The sequence below is a fragment of the Sceloporus undulatus genome, chromosome 3 (genome assembly GCF_019175285.1).
Source record: "Sceloporus undulatus isolate JIND9_A2432 ecotype Alabama chromosome 3, SceUnd_v1.1, whole genome shotgun sequence".
Classification (NCBI taxonomy): Eukaryota; Metazoa; Chordata; class Lepidosauria; order Squamata; family Phrynosomatidae; genus Sceloporus; species Sceloporus undulatus.
Window position 1 is genome coordinate 183,921,033 of NC_056524.1, and position 23,820 is coordinate 183,944,852.

General features: G+C 40.0%; 1 protein-coding gene across 1 annotated transcript in view; it reads right to left on the reverse strand.

The window, feature by feature from the left end:
* The window catches only part of LOC121926370 (gamma-aminobutyric acid receptor subunit pi-like), a 48,993-nt gene extending 26,306 nt beyond the window's left edge, over positions 1 to 22,687 (reverse strand). The window contains exons 1-5 of the mRNA XM_042459307.1: positions 22,609 to 22,687; positions 17,307 to 17,410; positions 9,040 to 9,107; positions 6,635 to 6,852; positions 2,550 to 2,632 (exon numbers count right to left, since the gene is read on the reverse strand). Of these exons, the coding sequence (XP_042315241.1) occupies positions 2,550 to 2,632; positions 6,635 to 6,852; positions 9,040 to 9,107; positions 17,307 to 17,410; positions 22,609 to 22,664 (529 nt within the window). The 5' untranslated portion in view covers positions 22,665 to 22,687. The remainder of the gene's footprint in view (positions 1 to 2,549; positions 2,633 to 6,634; positions 6,853 to 9,039; positions 9,108 to 17,306; positions 17,411 to 22,608) is intronic.
* Positions 22,688 to 23,820: the final 1,133 nt, after the last annotated feature.

Here is a 23,820-nt window from a genome sequence, read left to right on the forward strand (position 1 = left end):
TCTATTTTGTTGTTATCTAGGATGAATTCATGTAGTTCATCCGTGGTCATAATTTTTATTTTCTTATTATTCAGCATTAAGCCTACCTTAGCATTTTCTTCTTTAACTTTCTTTAGTAACTGTTTCAAGTCTTACTTGTTTTCTGCTAGTAGTATGGTGTTGCCCACATATCTTAGGTTGTTAATGTTCCTTCCTCCTATCTTCAGTCCTCCTGCCTAAGAATCTAAGCCTGCTTTGCCTATGGTATTTTCTTCATACAGACTGAATACATAGTGCGCAGGCTTTCCTGATTCCTTTGCCAGTTCGGAACCATTCTGTTTCCCCATACAGTATTCAGTTCTAACTGCAGCCTCTTGTTCTGATTACAAATCATGCATCAAGACAATCAGATGTAGTGGAACTTCCATTCCTCTAAGAGCAATACATAGCTTTTCATGATCTAAGCAGTTGATGTACTTAGATATACTGCTAAGTTAAAAATTGAAAAAGTGACATTGGTGCAGAGAGGAATCACTAATTCAAAACACTATACTGTATGTGGCAGGACTACACAGTTTTGATCAATTGCATTGTGAATCAATATCCAATTGGTGCACATCCTTGAAATCTTCATTTTTCCCCATTTCTCTTTCATGTAAATTATTCCCTTTTCTAAACATTTTTTTATTCCCTAATAGATGGCTTTGTTTATAAAACTGGGTCAATTTGCAATTTTTTATTCTCTATGGGGAGGAGGTGACTCAGGATCACTTTCTTTCCCCAAGAAGCTTAGTCTTCCCTAGAGGTATCTAAATAGGGCATGGGGGTACAAATGTTGTGTCAGAGGTAGGGTAAATTTTATGAAAGGATTCTACAACAACCAATGTGTGGCTCCCTTTGTGAATAATTGTGTAATTGAGTTTTACTTGCATGAATGGTGGCAGAAGTTAAAACTAAACTGGCTACACTTGGACACTGTCAGCCAGTAAAACATCGACACACATCCTTGAAAAATGTCAACCACAATGTAAGACTGGGACATGGCACAACAAAAGGAGGGGCCTGTCCTGAACTACTGCAACTTTAGGCTAATATAGAAGTCAGGAGACTTTAATCAAGATTACTGAAGCAGGAAACCAAATAATGTGATAACTAAAAGGCTCTAATCCTGTACAGAGCTGTGCCACTTACTTCCCATGCATTAATGGGATTTAAGCAATCTGATTGTGCACAGGACTGCAGCCAAGAAGGACATTTTGCTTGACTGTAAAGATTAAAGCTGCATTTTGAGCATGATGCCTTGCCAAGAAGATACACACTAATGTGTCTTTTCTCCCTGTATGGAAAAATGCTTCAGGGATGGTGTATGCAACCAAGCAAGGAAATGCTCCTCTGCTTTAAATATTTAATTCTGTTATTTATTTACTACTTTTCTTCAGACATTGTGATTCCCAAATCAGAAATAATGTATCCACTCTACCAAACCATGGTTTGTAGCAGTAGGAAAACCTGATCACCTTGAGTATTCAACACCTCCTTGTCTCTTTCCCTTCCTTTTTTGCACTAGCTTGACCTGTCCCCAAGAGGTATGAAATGGGATGCTACAGTTTAAAGACTGCCTAAGGATTGCAGATTATATTTTAATCCTGGTTTGCAAACCAGAACTATAGGCACTGCTCAGTTTTCCCAAAAGTATATGAGAAAATGATAGAATATAGATACATTAAAAAAAAAATATCCCACTAAGCACAGTTGCCAAGTTCAGTCAACATGAAATTTGGTTCGTTTCAAACAGGAAAGGATGCTTTTGAAGTCCTTCTATGACATCCCAGAGAGTAGAGGGCAGAGAAATGTACACAAACCGAAAGCCACAGTCATCATGTTCACATAGGGTTAAAGCAGAATTGGCCATTGCCCAGGGTTGAAGGCCGCATTGGCCCTCCATCGCATCTTAGACCCCTACTATCTCTTTTTGAAAGCAAATGTTTCCTGTTGATCTCTTAACATTTTACCATGTGTTTGCCGCAGCCCTAATGCATCTTCAGTGGGGGCAGCTTCAAGGCATCTGTTTTAACCCCCAAACTGGCATGGCTCCATCCTACAGAATCCTGGGATTTGTAGTTTTGTGAGGCACCAGTGCTCTTTGACAGAGAAGGCTAAAGATCTTGTAAAACTATAAATCCCAGGATTCTATACAATGGTGCTACAGCCCTTAAAGTGGTGTCAAGCTGCCTTATTTCTAAAGTGTATATTTGCCCCTAGTTTTGGCAGGAGGTAAAAATGCTACATGACTTAGCCTGAGCTGTAAACTAGTTATTTAAAGTGCTAAAACCATCAACAGGCCTCTCACTTTGGAAAGCTCCTTCAACTTCCAACTAAGACCTGGAGTTGATTCTGCACCTGACTAACTTGGGACCCACCAACCATTACTGGCTAGCGGTGGAGTGGGTGCAATCAGGAAGTGTATCTGGGATAATTTCCTATAGTACTTTCTGCCTAAGGATAGATCTATCCCTGTGAACAGCATCAGCTCACCCCACTCCTGTTAAAGAAGCAGTAAAATCACTCACAGCTTTCCAGTTGCAAGGTGCATGTCTGTTTGTCCATAGGGTATTTAGTCAAATCCATACTACAGGCAACTGTTGTCGTTATCCTTTAAAAGCAAAGTACAGATGGTTACCCTCTATGCGTAATACTCAGCATCAAAAATAGAAACAAATTATCCTACTTATTACAGCTTTTTTTTAAAAAAGGGAAAACATATGGCATGGGGGAAATATCAGCTGATGTTTTATGAAAGCAAAGCTATTAATTTATTAAGAATTCGTTCTATGGTGCTCGTATTGCGTCCGCAGAGTCACGTCCGGCAGAGTTGTTCAGGGTGGTCAGGGAGCTAACTCAGCTCCCTCCTGCCCTGAACCAGATCCTTGAACCTTCTAAGGCCTGCTGCGACTTGTTTAATGACTTTTTCGTGGATAAAACTTCTCGTATAAGCGAAGGTCTGAACGCCGACATTATGGCAGAACCTAGGGTAGAAGGGTCCAGAGCCTCCGCGGACTATGTTATACTGGATCAGTTTGAGTTGGTGAGTACCGAGGATGTGGACAAGATCCTCGGAAGTGTTCGGAAAACAACCTGCTCTCTTGATCCCTGCCCCTCTTGGTTAGCGGCCCAGGGGGGGACCGGTGGTAACGTCCTTGTTACACCGGATAATTAACACCTCCTTGAGGGATGGGCGATTTCCATCGGATCTAAAATTGGCCATTGTAAAACCGATCCTAAAGAAGCCCTCCCTCGACCCCCTGGTACATAATAATTATCGGCCTGTTTCGCTGCTTCCATTCTTGGGGAAGGTGATCGAGAGGGCGGTTGCGATCCAGCTTCAGACGGTCTTGGATGAAACTGATTATCTGGACCCATTTCAAACTGGCTTCCGGGCGGGTCACGGGGTTGAGACGGCCATGGTCGCCTTGGTCGATGATCTCCGTCTGAGTGTCGACAGGGGAAGCGTGTCCCTGTTGGTGCTCTTGGACATCTCAGCGGCTTTCGATACCATAGACCATGGTATCCTTCTGGGGCGCCTGGCTGAGGTGGGAATTGGGGGCACTGCGCTCCAGTGGTTCCGTTCCTACCTCTCTGGGAGGTCCCAGATGGTGCAGCTGGGAGACGTGTGCTCCAGCGAGCGGGCCCTTAAAACTGGGGTCCCTCAAGGAGCCATTCTGTCTCCCATGCTATTTAACATTTACATGAAACCGTTGGGAGAGATCATCCGGAGACATGGGGCGCGGGGTTATCAGTACGCTGATGACACCCAAATCATTTTCTCTATGTCTCCGACTGATGCAGTGACTGGGGATGGCGTCTCTCCTCTCGTGGCCTGTCTGGAGTCAGTAATGGGCTGGATGAGGGAAAACCGACTCAAATTGAATCCAGAGAAAACGGAGGTACTAGTGATAGGTTCCCCCGGTCCAGGAATGGCGGTGGTTCCACCTGTCCTGAACGGGGTCACGCTCCCTGTGAAGGACTCCGTGCGCAGTCTGGGGGTGCTTCTTGACTCGCCGCTCCACCTGACTGCTCAGGTGAATGCGACGGTCAAGAGCACCTGTTACCAGCTTCGGCTGATTCGCCAGCTGCGCCCATACCTGGACCGGAGGGACCTAGAAACTGTTGTACATGCTCTGGTAACTTCGAGATTGGACTTCTGCAATGTACTCTACATGGGGCAACCCTTATACCAAACTCGGAAGCTTCAAATGGTACAGAATATGGCAGCCCGGCTGGTCACTGGCGTATCCAGGACCAGCCACATAACACCTGTGCTTAAAGATCTCCACTGGCTGCCCATTCGCTTCCGAGCTCAATATAAGGCGTTGGTTATTACCTATAAAGCCCTAAATGGCTTGGGTCCAGGATTCCTAAAGGACCGCCTCTCCCCGTACAATCCGCCTCGCACCCTCAGAACATCTGGGCAGCAACTGCTGAAGGTGCCTGGGGCTAGGTTAGCCTCTACCTCTAGAAGGGCCTTTTCCACAGCTGCCCCAGCCCTTTGGAACACGCTGCCCACGGAGCTCCGCTCATCTACCACCCTGGCCCAATTTAGGAAGGATCTCAAAACCTTCCTATTCAAGCAGGCATTCCCCGATTAAATATCCTGTGGGCCTCCCTCCTCTTCCGTGGCCATGAGGATGGGCTAACGGGGCCTTTGTTATTGTTTTTAGATTGTGTATTATTGTTGTTTTATGTTTTTAACCTGTATTTGTTTGCACTCGTTGCATATTGTAAGCCGCCCTGATCTTTTTGGAAGGGCGGGATATAAATAAAGATTTTATTATTATTATTATTATATTCTGCTTTTCTGAAGGATTTTTTGATAGCAAAATCAAATAAAATTACAATTAAAAATAAACAAAGGGTCTAAACTATCACATAAAACTGAATGTTAGAATGAATCATATGCTTATTTTGGTCACAGGCCTTTAAATGGATATTACATTATAAAAGTAAAAAAACAACAGCAGCAATAAAATGTAAAAGCAACAACCAGCAGTTCCAAAAGTCATTAAAAACAGGAGTCTATTAAATGATACAAGGCAAAAATAAAATGTCTTCAGGAGATATCAAAAAATAAGCAAGAAGCACTGGGAATCTTCACTAAAAAATTACAGCCGCAACACTATGCATTTGTCTCTTCTGATTCCATTTGGATAGACGCTGGACAGCAAACTTAAATCTCAGATAAATTTATATTGGAGGTGACAGCTTTGTCCACTCTCCTTTACAATACCCTTAGTTCCAATACCCTACCTACTCACTAGGGCCTACTGTAATGAAGGCTATGCAAACTGCAGACTTATCTGAAATGCTTTTGATCAGAAGTGTTTTGGATTTTGGAATACATGTATTTCATACTCAACCTGTATGTGTAACTAAAACTGTATCATTTTCCTTCGTTGTACTCTGTCTTGATTTCTCTATTCATCTTGTTTTCTTTCTGTCCACCCCCCCCCTTGTAAATATGGTTTTTAATTACACTGGATTTCATTTAAACAATTTAATAAATGTTTACATTTATCAACCAGGATGAGCTGAGATATTTTTTATTTGCTTACTAGAAATTTATCTTCTTCTTCTTCCAGATCCTGGAAGTACCGACTACATTTTAAAAGAAACAGTTGTGATATGGATAATATTTCTACATGTGTCACCAACTTTTCAGTTCTTTTGCCATACAAACTGATTCTCCTTTATCTGGAATTCCAAAACCTGAAATATTCCAAAATCCAAAACTGTCCACATTGGTGGCTAAGAAAGTGACACCCTTGGTTTCTGATGGTTCAATATACACAAACTTTGTTTCATACACAAAATTATTTAAAATATTGTGTAGAAAATTACATTCAGCCTATGTGTATAAGGTTTATTCAAAACATAAATGAATGCCATGTTTAGACTTTGATCCCATCTCCAAGGTATCTTATTATATATATGCAAATATTCCAAAATATGAAATACTCCAATATTCAAAACACTTCTGGTCCCAAGCATTTCAGATAATGGAGACCCAAACTGTAATGTTTAAAAATGATTCTAATGCACATAGAAATTAGATAGTGAACACTCAAACTTGAAAAAAGGCAGATCTGGCACAGTGGGGAGTGGCAAATCTGCTCTTGATCATACTGCCTTTCCTCCTACAGTTGCTCTGAGTTGTATCTGAGGTCTCCCAATCCCAGCCCCAAGAAAGCACACAATCCAGCATTGGAAGAGTTTCCAAGAACTCAGGGGCTATAAAAACAAGAGAGGATCCACAACCTGGTGGTGGGAGACATTTTGATCCTCTCAAAGCTACTATTTTCACACTTAACATTCTATAAATTCTACATGCAGAGAGAGTCCTCCTGAAAAGCCTTTTCATTAATTTCAGTGGGAAACTGTTATCCCATGTATTCTGTATTGGGAAATGAAATGTAGGGATTTTCACATGTTCTGTATACAGAATAAATAGCTGGATTAAAGGCCTAGTGTAACAATTACTGCCAATGTATCTGGTGAAAGGGAAGCTGACTAAATGAAAAAGGCCAATAGTCATTCAAATCAGTCTCAGAAGTGTGTACAGGAGCTCTCTGAGAAACCACAGTCTGAGTAATAAACATACCGTATAGCATAAAGGACAGTTCCATTGGGATATATTCTGATTAGACGGTTTTCAACAGTGATATCATGAAGAAAAGACTTTTTTGAGTCCACTATAAAGGTGTCTGGTACCCAAAGCATTTCTACGAGGCGGCCATCTAAACTTAAGCTCTTATTGCCCTCAAAACAAAGGCGTTCATCAGTCCATCGCTGTCTTAGGAATATAGTAGCTGTATAATCCTAGGAAAAGATAGCAATTTAAAAAACAATTTGAAGCAGGCATCTAAGATGGAACCATGGCAGATAAAGCAGTGCTAAACTGCATTAACTCTGCAGTGTGGCAGCAGCCCTAGTCAACATTGCTAAATTAAAATTATGGATTGAAATTAATTTGATTCATAATTAATTCAATTCAATTTAAAATGAATTGGAATTAAGTGTCAATGAATGGTCCATAATAGAATTAAGTTTTCTTCTGTGTGTTTGTTACCAGATCATGTGAAAACTGTTGGATAAATGTCTTCCAAATTTTGGAAATATGTTTAGGATGGTCTGATTTAAAATCTAGGCTATGTGCTCTATGCAAAATCCACTCTGAGGGTTGTTGTGTCACCTCACTAATTTCCTTGAGAACAGCTGGACCAAATTTGGAAGGTATGTGCAGGTCGACAATTTTGCTAATATTTAATACCTTGGATTGGGGGAGGGAGGTCTTTGTTAATACCGTATGTAATGAAATTAAAATTTGAAATACATTTTTAAAATTTAAAATGAATTTGTGGCTCTTGGGCAGTTACTCCACCTGAAAAGACTTCCACAGCCCTGTAGAAGTTGTTCACACCTGCTATATATGCTGTTCTTTTCAGAAAACTCACAGTGAAAACAAACAATGTCTGAGATCCTACAACTGGAATGGACAACTGTAGATGTCTAGGGGACTACATCTCTGTGCACTCCCTGCAAAACAAATACACTTTTACCCCCAAATGCTCTCCGGGGGGCAAGGGGAGCCTATGTACCATGTATTCAGTTCTGCCCTGGACCATTTTAGGTCTAGGAGAGTCCTTTTTTTAACAAAAGAAAGTGAGTGGAATTCACTTCTTGTTCACTTTCTGTTTTAAAAAAGAATTCTCCTGGACCTAAATTTGCCAGAAAAAACATGGCAAAAATGCTCTCCATGCTAGTAGAGGGAATTTGGGGAAACTTTTTTTTTATATACCTGGGGTACATGGGGACCACAAAAATAGTCCAGGTGCTGCATAAGGCCTACAAGTTGAATTTAGCCCACCTATATCAAGGAGGCAAAATGTAACATTCTACCTTCACAGTTCCATGTTGTTCCCCCTGGCAAGGGACTGCCACCACTGCTGCTTGCCATTGAGTAGAGGAGACAATGAAGGAATTCAGATGAAGAACAATCTACTAGTCTCAGCTCTGGGTTGGAAAGTACAATAATGTCCAAAATCCAAAAGATGTTGTTGATGTGTTGTTTCGCATTGCTAATGGAATCCAAATTTTATCTCCTGGACTTTAGAACACTTTGTTCCAGTGCCACATGGCCAGAAGGAGGAGGGGCCCACTTGCATAACTATTCCTCCAAAGGAATTTTTTTTGTTTTTTATTTATATACCGCTATTCCAAAGAGCATAGCAGTGAACAGCAAGTAAGCTAATTAGCAAGTAAGCTAATTTGCCCCCAACAGTCTGGGTACTCATTTTAGCGACCTCAGAAGGATGCAAGCCTGAGTCGAGCTTGGGCCCTTTTGCTGGTCTTGAACTCACAACCTTGTGGTTTTGAGTGAATGGCTGCAGTACAGGCATTTAACCATTGCGCCACCAGGGCTTGTGAAAATGCAGGCCTGTGACTAACTTGGTCATTTTATAATTTTTTTCTCTTGTATGATTCTTAACATTTTTGCCTGATGAAGAACCCAGTGGAGTTTTGAAAACTTGCCATCATGTAGTTTCTGCAATTTGGTTGTCTAAATAAAAGTATAATTGCTTTGTGGATTTTGGATGTGATTGTACTTTGTTATGTGGCCAACATGTCTACCCCAGAAAATCTTCTCTGGACTGGAGTGCCTCTCTCCTCTTCCCAAGGGGTCAAGAACAACAACGTCATCACAGTCTGAATGCCCCTCTCCACTCCCCACCAGTAAACACCAGCAGCCTCTCCTGAATCTGGACAGCTGCCAGTGCAGGGTTCTGAATAGAATGCAAAAGACCTAGAAAATTAGCCCAGTGCAACCTGACCCCAAATAGATATACATATGCATTTGGGTGGGCTTCTTGTTGTTTTAAATATGGTCTTGCTTCTATGTGATTACAGTCAAGACACATACTTGGAAAGACAAATGGAAGCTTTCCCTGCTGGAATTATTTCAAGACCCATCTGATATAGGGAGACTGTATAAAAATATTGCCATACCATGTTTATTTCTGATATTGTGTCGATGCTTGCTATATCCATGCTCATTCCTATTGTGACAGGGCCATCTGAAATAGAGGCACAAACATACAGACACAAAAATGAATATGTAAGCAATAGGAAATCAAAGAACATTGAACTAACAGAAAGTGTCTAATTTGGTAGCTGGTTTGTTAAATATACTGTATTGATTTGCAATTGAATTCTGCTTGAAATCCAGTCGTAGGTTGCAGGTGAGTTCCACTAGGAGTGGGGTGAAATCAACAGAAGAGACTGCAATGTAAATGAGCTAACTGGCATCCTAATGTTTGACAAGTCCAAAATACACTGCAGAATTAATCCATCTCGAGATCACTTTAAGTGCCCTGGCTCAATGCTAGGGAATTCTGGGAACTGTTGAGAAACACAGTGCCTTCTCTGTCAGAGAACTCTGGTGCCACAATAAGCTACAGTGCCCAGAACTCTGTAACACTGAGCCAGGGCAGTTAAAGCAGTCTAAAACTGGATTATTTCTGCAGTATGTTTTGGACCCATCTGTCAGGAGTGCCTTGATAGTAGGGGGTTGGACTGGATGGTCCTTGTGGTCTCTTCCAACTCTATGATTCTATCCAGTGGGAACCTTCTTTTCTAGTCGTATTTCAACCACTACACTATGGTGGCTCACTCTTCAACACATAGATAAATCTAATTGATTAAATGGAACTATTTTAATTGGGACTAACTGTCAGCAACTCATCTGAGGAAATAGTAATCCCTGTGACATGGGGGATGAATATTTGATATTTTTCCACTCAAGGATAAGAATATTGATTAAATATGAGGACAGTAAAGCCAAATTATTTGTTTAAAATAATGTTAATTTGATATAGGTGGATTTCAATATTAAAAGCATATATGTAATGTTTTTTATATTTAATATATTTTTATTTGTTAAATACAAGTTGTTCAAAACATAAAACACATGACACTACTAATAATGCAAACATTATAATCACATACACAAGTTCTACACTTATTAACACACTAACACACATTCCACACGTTTAGGGTTGCCATAAGTCAGGACCTCCAAACCGGGACAAATGTAGGACAACATTTTCAAATAGGACACTTTTTTAAAAATGGAAGACATGTGAAAAAATTTGATGATTTTTTTTAATGTTAATATAAATGCATGTTTCTTAGGCATCATCAACATGGAGGACATTTTGGCATTGTTCCTAGACAGATGGCAGAAATGTACTTCCCTTTCTGGCCAAACATCCCCAACCTCCATTCCAAAACACACACGACAGCACATTTGGGCATTTCACATGGCTTTACTTAACATGGCCTCTTGCATATTTCAGAGGCTTATTGCATAACCAAACCCCTTGGGTTTAACATTTAGCATGGTTTAACATGGCTATGCATATTGAACATGTCAAGGTGGTTTCACATGAAGTGGATTTGCCGTTTCAGGTTTCTTGCACCAACTATACTTCTCAGAAGTGTGTACTTGGTCAAGGGACTTTGGTTTTTCTTCACTGCGCATGAGCTTGTAAAAATGACAGCAACTTACATTGGACATGTCTCAGAGAGTATCAATATCACCATCGTCATCATCATCACCATCATTGTTACAACAAGGGAGGCTTGTTAGCATTAAATGCACAAAAAATACACCAAAACCACACTTTGGAAGGTGACCCTCTCTCGGCTTCAGAAGTTGACTCTTATTACATCATCATCATCATCATCACCACACTATCATTGACAAAACAAGGGAGACTTGTTAGCATTAAAAGCACCAAAAGCACACAGAAAAGGCCAGAGGTAGGCAACCTGCGGCCTGCGGGCCGGATGCGGCCCGGCGAGGCCTTGGGACCGGCCCCAGCCCGGTCCTGCCGCCGATTGCCGCCGGGGCCTTTGGGGGGCAATTGTCTGTAGAAGCCTCAGAAACATGCATTTATATTAACATTTTTTTAAAAAATCAGCAAATTTTTTCGCGTGTCCTCCATTTTTTTAAAAAAAAAGTGTCTTCCATTTGAAAATTTTGTCCTACATTTGTCCTAGTTTATTTATATATTTAATTTTTTAAAAAAATATTTAATTATTTATTTTTTGGCTTCGGCCCCCCAGTTGTCTGAGGGACAGCAACCCGGCCCCCGGCTCAAAAAGATTGCCTACCCCTGGAAAAGGCACTTGGGAAAAATGCACTTTAAAATAAACACTTTAAAATATACACTTTACAAATGCACTTTAAAAATGCACTTTAAAAACACTTTAAAAATGCACTTTAAAAATAGACTTTAAAAATGCATTTTTAAAAATAGACTTTAAAAATGCATTTTAAAAAATAAAAAAAATCATACTGGAACTGGCCACTCACCTCCTCCTCCTCCTCCTCCTCTTCATCCTCCTCCTCCTCCTTGGTGCCAAAAAAGGGCAAAGGAAATGGCCCTTTCCTTTGCCCTCTGGCTGCAGCCCGGCCCAACAGAGGAGGAGCTCCTCCTCCTGAGTCTGGCTGTCCAATGGGGGCAGACTGGGGCTGGAACAGCCCCGCCCCTGCCAACTCTCACAGGCTCCGGCCTGGACAAGGGGCGGGCTGTCCAGCCCCAGCCTCAGGAGGAGGAAGTCCTCCTCATTAGCCCTGCGTGTGGCCCTGCAAGGGCGTGCGCAGGGCCAGTGGAAGTGCAGAAGCCTCGTCTTGAAGGGAGGGTACGGCGAGACAAAGAGCACATTCCCCTCCCTCTGGCCCAGAGTCCTCCTCTGCTCCGCCTCCTCTTCTGAGGCTGTGCCTCCTTAAGCGGCCAGCTCCCATTTTAGGCAGGTGCGCAGCCAGGGCCAGGGTCACGGAGGAGGCAGAGGAGGAGGTGGGTGGCCAGCTGGCCGCGTGTGGCCCTGAAAGGCAATGCGGACGTGCAGGGGAGGAGGAGGTTGGAGGCAGGTGGCTGGCCGGCCAGAGGGAGCGCACAGGGGGCAGAGGAGGAGGAGGAGGAGGCAGAGGAGGAGGAGGCAGACGCGGAAGTGGGTGGCCGGCCGGCTGCATGAGCAGCCGTGGCCATAAAGAAGGTGTGCGCGGGGGCAGAGGTGGCCGCGGGTGGGGCAGTCCCGCTTTTGGCACGAAACTGTACCATGACCAGGGCAGCACCGCCAAAAGCAGGATTGTCCCACCTGCAGCTGGGTTATGGCATCCCTACACATGTTACATATTTTTTTCTACATCCCCCATGTGTTTCCAGTATTTTTATACCTCATGCTTGTTTTCCTTTCTTTACTAATATTTTTTAAAGTTTCTGGTTTTTTAAAAGAGATGGGGAGGTTCTAACTAAACCAATCCAGCAAAAGTAATCTGCTCATTAAAGTTCACAAAAACAAGGAATCTAGATTCCAGTATCCATAGTCAGTATTCACAGAATTCACACAGCATAATTATAATGATGGTGGCAATGATGATGAACTTTATTTATATACCACCTTTTCCCTAAGACTAAGTCTCAACATGGTTTACCCATGAAAAAGGATGCAATTAAAAACATACAAAAGCCACACTAAAACTGAATTAAACTAAGGGCCATATTAAAAACATACACTCTAAAAGATTTTAAAAACAATAGATTTTAAAACAGTACAGCACTGAAAGCACATTTTCAATGTGAAAAGTTCAATTCATATAGAAGTCTTTAGAAGTTGCATTCTAAAAATTCTAAAATTCCCAAAGGATGTGGATGAGAATGACTGGTAACATGGGACCAAATATGTGCAACCAAAATTACTCAATTTGAGCTATTCTTTTTTTAAAAAATCAGTATCACAATTACTATTTTTTCCCCTTTCATGTCCTTAAGCAAACCTGTTTTAATTCAATTAGTTCAAAAACATTGCAGATTTAGACTCTTTCTCTCTCATACAAACACACATATATGTTTTCTGTGATTACAGGAGCAATAAAAATTGAGATAGATGCAATGAGGGTTCCCTTCCCTCTGAGCCTTCCATCCTTCTGCTTCCTCCAGATGTCAGTCAGTGGTGGACTTGCTTCTGGGGATGCCATGTGGATCTGAAAGTATGTTTGAACTGCTACCTAATTTGTTGCATTTTTGTGACTTTACTAACGTTCGAGAAGAGAACTTCTTTAAATGTAGTCACAGCTACCTACCTTAAGGCAGGAATAGGAGAACATATTATTTGAACCTTCATATCTCAATTGTGACAGGACAAAAATAACTCTGAGGTGAGGGTGGATGTGGATTAAAGGGAATAAGCAAAGGCCAGCCCAGCTTCTTGTAGAAGGGAGTTCCAAAGGGTGAGAGCAGCCCTGAGAAGGCTCTCTCTCATGTCCTCACCAAGCAAGCTGGTGATGGTGGTGGGACTGAGAGAAAGCCTCCCCTTGACAATCTTAGGATTCTAACAGGTTCATATGAAGAAGGGTGGCCTTTCAAATAGTCTGGACCTGAGCTGTGTAGGGCTTTCTAGGTCATGAATTGTGCCTGAAAATGGACAGCTAATGAAGCTGTTTCAGCAAGAATTATTTGCTCCCTATAACTGTCCCCAGTTGGCATTCTGGATCTGCTGTAGTTTCCAAAGACAGCCTCACACAGAGTGAGTTAGGGCTCAAACAGACAGGCCAAAATAAAGCTGCTTTGGGTCACTTTCGAGGTATTCTGTTTAAATGATGCATGCGTCCTAAGAATCTGAAAGCCATGCCAAAGCCACACTCCAGTCCTAAGGACTGAAGCACAGCTTTGGCACAGCTTCTGGCCTCTTAAGATGCGAGTGTCTTTTAAACAGCATACCTCCAAAGTGATCCGAAGCAGCTTTATTTTGGCCTGTCTGTTCAGCTCCTTACAATAGTCCAAATGGAAGGTAATCAAAGAAGGTGTCACTGTGGCCAGATTTGGCCATCCATGATGCAACAAAAAAAGAAAAAAAGATCGTAATATTCCTGATCTTTTCCAACACTTCAAGGAACTTTGAAAAGTTCTTCCTTTTCCTCTCCAATAGATGGGGATAGAGATCTCTTGCTTTTTTTTCTGCTTGAGAAGTCCAAAGGAGAATACCAAGAAAAGACAACATCTACCAACAGATATGAATGTTTGATTCTGCAGTCAATATGAGATGAATACCTATACAATAAATTCTTACTTTATATTCAGTCATTTCTTTAAGTAGAGAAGCTTTTTGGCTAGAGGCAAGGGAGAAGTACAGCTACTGTACATGCAGAGTTACATATACTACAGCTCACCTATCAATTAATATATTTCACTAGACAAAAGTCAGAAATAAACAGATTAAGGTGTTTCACTATATTGGACACTTCTCAAAGGCAAGATAACAATGTATTCAAGCTGCAGCAGCAAAATGGAAAAGTGAAATGTATGACCAGAATTCTACCTCCACTGGTTGGCTCTACAAAACATGCTATGACTCATTATCACAAACTGTAAGTCAGAAATAGCTGAAGAAATCTGATGGAACAATGTGGTGACAATAAAGTATTCCTAACTGAGAATTTGCATGCAATCATCTCTTTTTGCAACTTACATTTTGGGCTTGTTCTCACATATGAGCTCACCATCTGAAGTGTTCAACAGGTGTGAGTGCACTGCCACTGATCCAGGCCTACAGGCAGAACCTTTATATCATCTCAAATGTAATATCTTTCAGTGGGTGATGGTAAGGCGTTCATCTAATATTCATCAAGTGAAAAAGCTCAAGCACTATATATATATATATATATATATATATATATATATATATATATATGGGGGGTGGTGTTACATCACTGGCGTGAACAATCCTTGGGTCAATTTGTTTGCTTTGATATGCTGGTTGTTAATATATGCATAAATTCTAGCTACACCCAAGAAGCTTCCTTGGTCTCATGAAGCTGTTTTGTGAAGCTACTCAGTTCCATGAATCTCTAATAAGTTGTTTCACAGAATATTTTGTGATGGGCTGATATAATTTCATATCAAAAGCCCAGTCCTGCAGTGCCTCCATCTCTTCTGTCTAAAACCTTATCTCTTCTAGATAACTCCTTTAGCTGAAACAGGAATTACTAGGGGAGAATCCAGATTCTGTCTAGGCAATGCAAAGTTCCATTCAATAAGACAGGACAAAATTCAGTTTCCAAAAGCATAATGTACTGGTTTCCCTCACAGCAATGACTAGTGACTAGTAGCACCCTGGATAGCTCCCTGTGGAACTCAGTCTGAAGATCTTCGCAAACAGGATGAACTGTAGTTTCAGTTAACAGGAAATTTAAGCCTCAGAAATTAAACAGCATTTCTAGTAATTAAACGTATTTGTTTATCATCTCTGAATTGCTAGGGTACCTGAGGCAATGCACAACAGATAAGAATACAAATTATTCTGCATAAATAGATTTAACTATTTTATTTTTTAAAAAGCAACTTTAACAATTTTTTAAAATTGTTAATTTTAATTAATACAAAGCCCCCAAAACTCAACCATCCATTATGAAGCCAAGCCCTCCCTCCAGTCCATCTGCCTTGGTCCAGGCCTCGGAGGTAGAGAGGAACTGCTGGACCTCTTACCCTTTCCCTCCACCACTCCCTTCTCCTTCTGTGTCATGTCTTTTTAGATTGTAAGCCCGAGGGCAGGGAATTAAAAAGATTGTTTGTACAGCGCTGTGTAAATCTACAGTGCTTCATAAATAAAGGTTAATAATAATAATAATAATAAGAAGAAGAAGAAGAAGAAGAAGAAGAGTGATGGAGCCAGATTGGTTTACATGACACCACAACCATGCAAAGAATGCAATAGGATTTCCTTTGAAGATCTCAACTTCAGGCCAGGCTCATTAGATTAGCACCATCTCTGCTGGAAGAAGCCTTTGATTATTCAAGAATGGCTTTGCCTAATTCACCAATTGCTGGCTGCAAAGGTAACATAGAATACTGTATGCAAAGGGATCTTGTAGCACCTTACACATTCTTGAACTCTAGAATTTTCTGAGATATTCCTTATTCAGCCCATGGTACCTTTTGATGCTCCATATATCATCCTCTTGTGTTTAAAGCATCTATCTCCCTGGGCAACAGGAGGTAGAGCAATCAGCAGCAAAACATCTGTCTCTACTTTTGTATTACTCATTTCAGAATTATTAAAAGGAGAGGTTCAGTGGGAAACTCAATGCGTCTCTTTGATTTGTAGTAGCTATAAATGCCTCTTAGTAACCTACTTTAATATAAACATGTCACTCAAATTATTAACTTGACAGATGACACAAAAATATGCTTTTCCTAACATCCAATGTGCATGTATTCAATCTCCTTATATATAATTATGCATATGAAAGAGCTATGCTTATAGCAAAACATTCATTTGGATTAATATTTCCCTAGTCTCAATAAAAACAAAACACAAAGAAAAAATTAATCTTCTTCAGTATTTCTGGCAGATTTACCATGTTTTCTGTAAAAGTGCAGTAGGAATCACTAGTGTTCCCCAGACAACACTGTGAGGCCATTGGTTTAATGCATAAAGCATGTAAAAATTAATTTGAGGAGTATTTACTAATTTATTTAAATATTTGTAACCCTAACATATACCTTAGGCTCTCATGGTGGAACAGAGATCAGTTTAGTACCTGAAAGTGATGGACAGTTAACAGATGGATAACAGATAGTACAGACTGATAACGTAATTTGTTTCTCTCACATGGTTGGATTATTTAGGATATGTGAGTTCTTTTAATATAGGTCTGGGTAACATGTTCTGCCTCCAACTTGGCATTCCGCCTCTACTGTTTTTGCCACCATATCATTAATTTTAATTTTAATTTTAATTTTTTGCACAGCAGCAGCAATTCCCCTTTCCCTGCACAGTGTCTAAAATACAAGGTGCATGGAGTGGTTTAGACCAGAATCACAACCCTAGAAGCCTCTGTCTAAGATGGCAGATGGTGGTTGCAAAATGCAACTACAATGGATTGTCACCAATGTGTGCTCCTGTCCTCAGGTATTCGACCACTCATTGCTCAATATAATGCATTAATTGCACTGCAGGCCATAGGCTTACTCTGCCCTTTGCTCTGCTTGCATACTTTACTTCAGACAGATATAAAAGTTCAAGAGTCATCACCGTAAGAATAAAACTCAATCTTCAGACTCATTCTAACCTCTGGAATTTATGGTATAAATCATCACATCCTTTCAAAATAAATATCATAAATAGAGGCCAAAGAAAACTGTCATCATGGGTCTCTTTCTTGTTCTTTTAGACCTTATTTCTGTCAGAATATTTTTTTCCCTACTTACTGTCAAAAAATGGCCGTAGATACTTGTTATATCCTTTCATTATCTTCTGTATAGTTGGAGGAAGAATTTCACCTTTTCCTTCAGCTGGGGAAACTTTTGTTAATCTAACCATAAGGAGAAAAGAGAACAGAAGGGTTAGTTGAGGGTCATGGTCAGAGAGGTAAAATTGTGCCTGTTGATAGATTTCTAACTTGAGAGTGGTTATTTTTATGTTTCATAATAGCTACATAAAGCAAAACCATCCCCCCAGGATTTCTGACTTGGTAAACCCATTAATGCCTCAGTCTTTTGGTTTACATAAATTGTTTACAAATGCCCTAAAGCAGCTGAATGAATATATAAAGTGGTTCATTTTTCTGTCACTGGTCTTGTGAGATATCTGACAATAAAAGCTGGGCTAAATTTGTTTGCTTTGCATTTTAATACAGGCTGCCCTGGTTCTTCAGTCCTGACCTTAAACAAACAAAAACAGAATCATCCTTCAGTTTTTTAGCTTTCCTGGATGATGTGATACCATTTTCTACTTTAAAAAATTGTATTTAAAAAGGTAGACCCTGGGGGATCCTGTGTACAAAAAGGCAGGCATGGAATTAGAGGGGGAAATGTTTTAATTTTTTTAATTAACAAAAAGCAAGCTGATGCAGAAATGGGATAGAACAAACTTGAACAATGTGTGAATGTTATAGAAAGCCAAACAAGCAAATTCATTCTTGCCTGCATAACCATAGACCTTTCCTCACTGGTTACTTCTTTTTATATAACAAGAGATGTGCTTAATCCAACTAGCCCAAGGGAGAACATGCAGAGGAGGAGGTTGTTTTCTAGAAGAAATATCTGTGTATTAATCTCCCAAAGTCTTTTTTGACTCCACAGTTAACAAAGATGAAGTAGAAAAACTGGAGAGCATACATGAGGCACTTTCTAAACAAAGCCAGTATCATTTAGACACATGAAATAAAAGTAAAGATTCTTGTCTTCAACGGCTTGTGTTATAATAAATATGTTTTCTTTAAGATGTCATCTGACTTTCTGTGGTTTTTTGGTAATGGTGTGTGTGCATAAATGGTATCATATTAGTCTTAAAGCTTAGTGTTCCTTTTGAGATCCAGTGTTAACCTCAATACACTGGTATGTGGCCCAGTTCTGACAATTAGTGATATACACAAGGGAACTCTGCCTAGGAATAACTTTAGCCATTTCACTTCTCAGCATGATAAAGCAGGACATCTCTATTACCCAACTTAACCAGGAAACCTTGATTACCAGTTTCAGAATAAGCTAGGATTTTAAGATAGGTTAAAATTTCAAAATAATACAATGTTTTAGACACCTTCAGGCTTGCTGAAAGGTGCTGTGGAAGACAGCTGCACACGCACGCAAGACATATTCGTATCTCAGTTTATTAAAATGAGATATGATCATCTGCATGCTGCCTGAAACCCTGTATTTTTCTTCTTCTTCCTTATTTCTCATTCTTTCTTAGGTATTTTCTTTTCTTACATATTTTACTTTATTTATAAAATTACTTCTAGACCACCTTTTAGACCTAAGGTGAATTGCAATGGAACCAAACCTAATATAATCACATTAAACTGAATTAAAAACAGAAATTGGAAACACAATTCTAATAAAATATAATAGGATTAGGCAAAATAATCTTCTGGTGGGAGAAATGCCCTTTTGCTGGCAGACCTCTCTTCTGTTGGATTATCTCAAAACCTAAAGGAGAGAACTGATAACTAAGCACACTATGAAGCAGAAGTAAAACCTCCTTCCCCCACAAGCAAGGGTCATCGCTTCTTTAACCAGTTTCAAAACTGAGTTGAAAACTATATTGTTCAGAGCAGTCTTCCCAGGTATTGTGACTGTTTATCCGATTGTTATCTGATATTTTATTTTATTCTTTACTTGATGTACGTAATCTGCTTCCTCCTTATCTAATTCTATCTTGTATTATTATCTATTGTTTTATATGTATTTTGTAGAATGTATGCCATTGCCAGGTTTCATTGTTATCGATTTTATTGTCTATATGTACAGTGCTGTGTAAATCTACAGAGCTATATAAATAAAGTATAATGATAATAATAATAATAAAAGATGCTGATAGATGGTCACTTGTTTTATTTCTAATTAATTTAAAAAGCCCTACACACGTTTTGGGCTCTATCAAAGTTGGCTTTCTTCCAGGTTCCACTTAAAAATATACAAATAAATTCCATTAAATATATTATCAATGACAACACAAAATTAGTTATATTCTTTTAAAACATATGGATTACATTGTTATACACATCAAAGTGCACGTACATACATTTAAACAAAAAATTCTGTTGGATTGTTTAAAATTAATAAGAAATAAAACAAGTGACCATCTGTCAGCATAAGGAACTTTGTCTCCTCTTTTGCTTTTAATCTCAGACGCCTGTCAACAGAAATGCTCTGTCTGCTACAGGCTGTAATTCTGTTGGTGTTTTACACATGCATAAATTCAAAGAAAATGGTGGGTAGGTGTGAAAAGAGAAGGGACAAGGAAGGAGGAGTTGAATTGTACCAAATCCAAACCTCCTCTAGCCTTGGGAAACAGATGTTTCACTGGCACAAAATTAGGCCGGTGCAAGGCTAATCCTAAATTATTTCCAGTTTCTGAACACTCTTCAAAGATAGCCTCAAGTAAAACGCTTTACAGTAGTCTAATCAGGATGTAACCAATTGGCCATGCTGTCTGGGGCTGATGGGAGTGTGAATTCAACAGCATCTGAAAAGACATAGGTTCGCCGCTGTAAAGGTGAGGAATCTATGGTCATGAATCATGGTGAGCAATGCACTTCCACAGGATCTACACACACGTCATTTTCCTTTGGTACAAGAGAAAGAGAATGACGATTACACCTTCATTTTAGAACAAACCACAGTGCCACATAATGTCCAGATCATCATGACTTGTTCTAAGCAAACAACACAAGATCAAACTCCCATAAAAGTACATATTCAGAATATATAATTTCAATTTATTTCCAGAAGCCTCACTTCTTCTTTTCAGTCCCATAATATTAAATAAAGGCCTGCACACGATCAAGGAATCATATGATTTGCCTACTTCTCTATTGGCTAAGCTGTGTGTTCAGAGTATAATGTTCCCAGTCACAAAACACAAATAAGACGCAAACCTTGTTTGCTGGTACCTGGGGGGGGGGGGGGGACTGAAGTGTGATTTTAAAAAAAAATCATATCCCACAGAGTTTATAAACACAAATTACTGGCAAACAATGCTTTTAAACACCTTTCTTCACTACAACTTTTTCCATCTCTAGGAAAGAAACCTTCCAGTGCTCCCACTATGCTCTGCCATAAAATGCATGACTGAGCCAATTTGATTGTTTCCAAATTAGGTAGTCAAATTCTTTAGGCAGGCCCCACTTTTCTTTGAATGTTTCTATAGTGACTAGCAATGTATAGTCAAACAAAGCACAGTTCACCAAAAGTCAAAGGAAGCATGAAAGGAAATTGCATAGTAATCAACATTCTGGAGCAGGGATAAGGAAAATGTGGCACTGGAATTTTTTTCAATCCAAATGTCGCACTGCAGTACCCATCATCCTTCAACACTGGCTAGGGCAGATCAAAGTTGCAGTCCAGTAACTGGACAGTACAAGCTTTACTCTCCAGGTTTTATTTCCAAACGAATCTGTGGCTAATCTACTCATTTTTGTTCATAGTATAAATCAAGGACTAGAGAAAGTGCAACTCTCCAGATGTTGTTGGAGTGCATTTACCATCAACTCTCACCATTCCTTAGCTGTCTAAGGCTGATAGGAAATGGAGTCCAACAAGCTCTGAGGGGCCACACATTCCCCAGTAGAGTTAAGTTATGAAGGAAAGGGCTACAAATTGGCATGTTAAGATCTAAAGTCTAGCTCATTACTCACTTGGCTATGGTGTTTTCAGTGCCATCATCCTTAGCTCTTGCTCGTTTTTCTTTACCAAATAACAGATGATGTGGGGGGAGCATAAATCTAGTTTGGGAATGGCATGTAGAAGAAGGGGTTGTTTAACATTTTGCCACTACTGGGGTGGTGATCCAGATTCTTCTCGTGGCTGCTATCTGTCCTAAGGAGAAAGCTGTGATCGAAAAGGAAAACTGATCCAAATGGTTGATCTCCTATGACTGTTGTTTAACAGAGAAAAACCCATTGTGCAAGAAACAATTACATGATTTTCTTTGCAACTAGTTCAGCCTTCCACTGTGAGGATTCAAATGCAAGCTACTCTAGTATAAAGCTCACTGATGTTCCTGCATCAATTAGACCCTCACAGCTAAATATAGCCCACAACATTTTGGCAAAACAGCAGGAAAAACTGTAACAAACAAATACAACTAAAAGCATTGCAATTATTTGTTGAAAGTGACTACTTCAGAAGATCATAAGGTTGAACTGATTATGGGAGGAAGGGTAGCCACATCATCCATCAGTAGTCATGGTATTGACTATTGATGAGGGACATTAAAATCCCCGTCTCAAATTCATTGCATTTTTTCTAATCCCAACTCCATTCCACTCTTTGAGCAATTTAGATTAGAGTGTGTGCATATGTGTGCGCGTGTACGTGTTGTTTTGTAAGGGAATTTTTGTGTGGATAGTTTTTGTATTTGAAAAAGTGTTTGCCTTTTTAAAGTAGCCATTTTCAGTAATTTTTTAATGTTTTTCAAGTTCTAAACACGCTTCACCATTAAATAACAGACTTGACGGTTTGCAAACTTTAGTAGCCAGCTTTGCAACTTTCTTTAAATGCCGGAATGAGGCTAAAGGAAGCAAACTGAGGCAACAGCCTGTTTAAAAGATTCCAGACATAGGAAGGGGCTCTTCCCTGCCTCAAAGCTACACTCCTCCTATGCTAAATTGCAGGGAAACAGGGCTGCATCTTCACTGTAGAAATAATACTTGCTGGCACCTCTTTAACTGCCATGGCTCAAGGCTGTGGAATTCTGGGATTTGTAGTTTTGTGAGATATTTAACCTTGTCTGTCAGAGAGCTCTTGTGTCACAGGCAACTACAAATTTCAGAATTCCATAGGATGCAGATATGGCAATTGAAGTGGTGTCAGACTGCATTAATTCTGCAGTATGGCAACAGCCAGGATATCACTCTACAGTACTAACACTGGATTGGCACTTGTGTAGCTGTCTAACAATCTCAGTTGTTGTTTTCATCATCTGGAAAGCCTCAATAATCCTCTTCTGTCCCATTTAAAAATAATCCTGCATGCATAGAATAACAATAGAATAAATAATGTTGCTTACCTGCATAATATCATTAGAAAAAGGGCTATAAAACCCCAGCTCAAGGTGCACATCATTGGAGTTGGCTCCAAAAATCCTATTATTCACTAAAAAGCAAACAAAGAAAAGCTTGACTCATACAGCACTATGAAAAATGCAAAAAGACTTTTAACAGCTGACATGAGGATACTTAAGGCAACACCTGCAAAAGCAACTTGTGAGAATGGTAGGTACTAACTGCTTACTGGCAGGGGGTTGGACTGGATGGCCCTTGTGGTCTCTTCCAACTCTACGATTCTATGATTCTACTGATGGAGTTTGGAGGAGGAACAGGGTTTTCTAATTTTGAAGTGGTGTGGTTTTATACCCAAGCCCTAAATAAAAATGATTTCTTCCCATTTAAACATCTTCAGAAATACAGTACAATCTCTATTGTGATCATATTATCAACAAAAGTAGAGGCTAGTACTGTTATTATGGCTGCTCAACAATCCTGTCTCAAGCAAGTTAGGAGACCTGAATGGTTCTGACTCTGGAAGAAAAATGCTGTTCAAAACTTCTTGTTAATCCTACAGCTTTCCCACTCTGCTGGACCTGCTTCCTTTATGGGAATTCTGGCAGTGGCTGGCCATAGTTGGGTCAAACCCAAGAATGGGTATGATAAGATTAGGGTGAATGTTGATTTTAGTGATCATTACATGAAGCATGCTTTATTCAGAGAATGGATGAAATTTAAACGTCAGAACATGTCCTTATGGGTTTCTTCATAAGAAGCTTTCTTGAAGATGAAGATGAAGAAGATGAGGTACCAGAACATTCTGGCAGTCCAAGCTGAATCTCTCACCAAACTACAAATCCCAGGATTCCACAGGAAGGAGCCATCACACTTAAAAGTGGTGTCAAACTACAGTGGTACCTCGGGATACGAAATGCGCGGGTTACGAAATTTCCGGGTTACGAAAAAAACCCATTGAAAAAAACTGTTCCGGGTTACGAAGGTTATTTCGGGTTACGAAAAATTTTTTGGTGCTTTTCGGCGCTTTTTCGCACGAAATCGCGGCTTTTCCCCATTAGCGCCTATGGCATTTCGGCTTGCGAATGCTTTTCGGGTTACGAAAGCGGCGGCGGAACGAATTAATTTCGTAACCCGAGGGAGCACTGTACTTCATTTCTGCAGCCTGGAAGAGCTGCATGATCCAGCTAAGCCAATGTCTTGCTTCTACTGCATGCCAG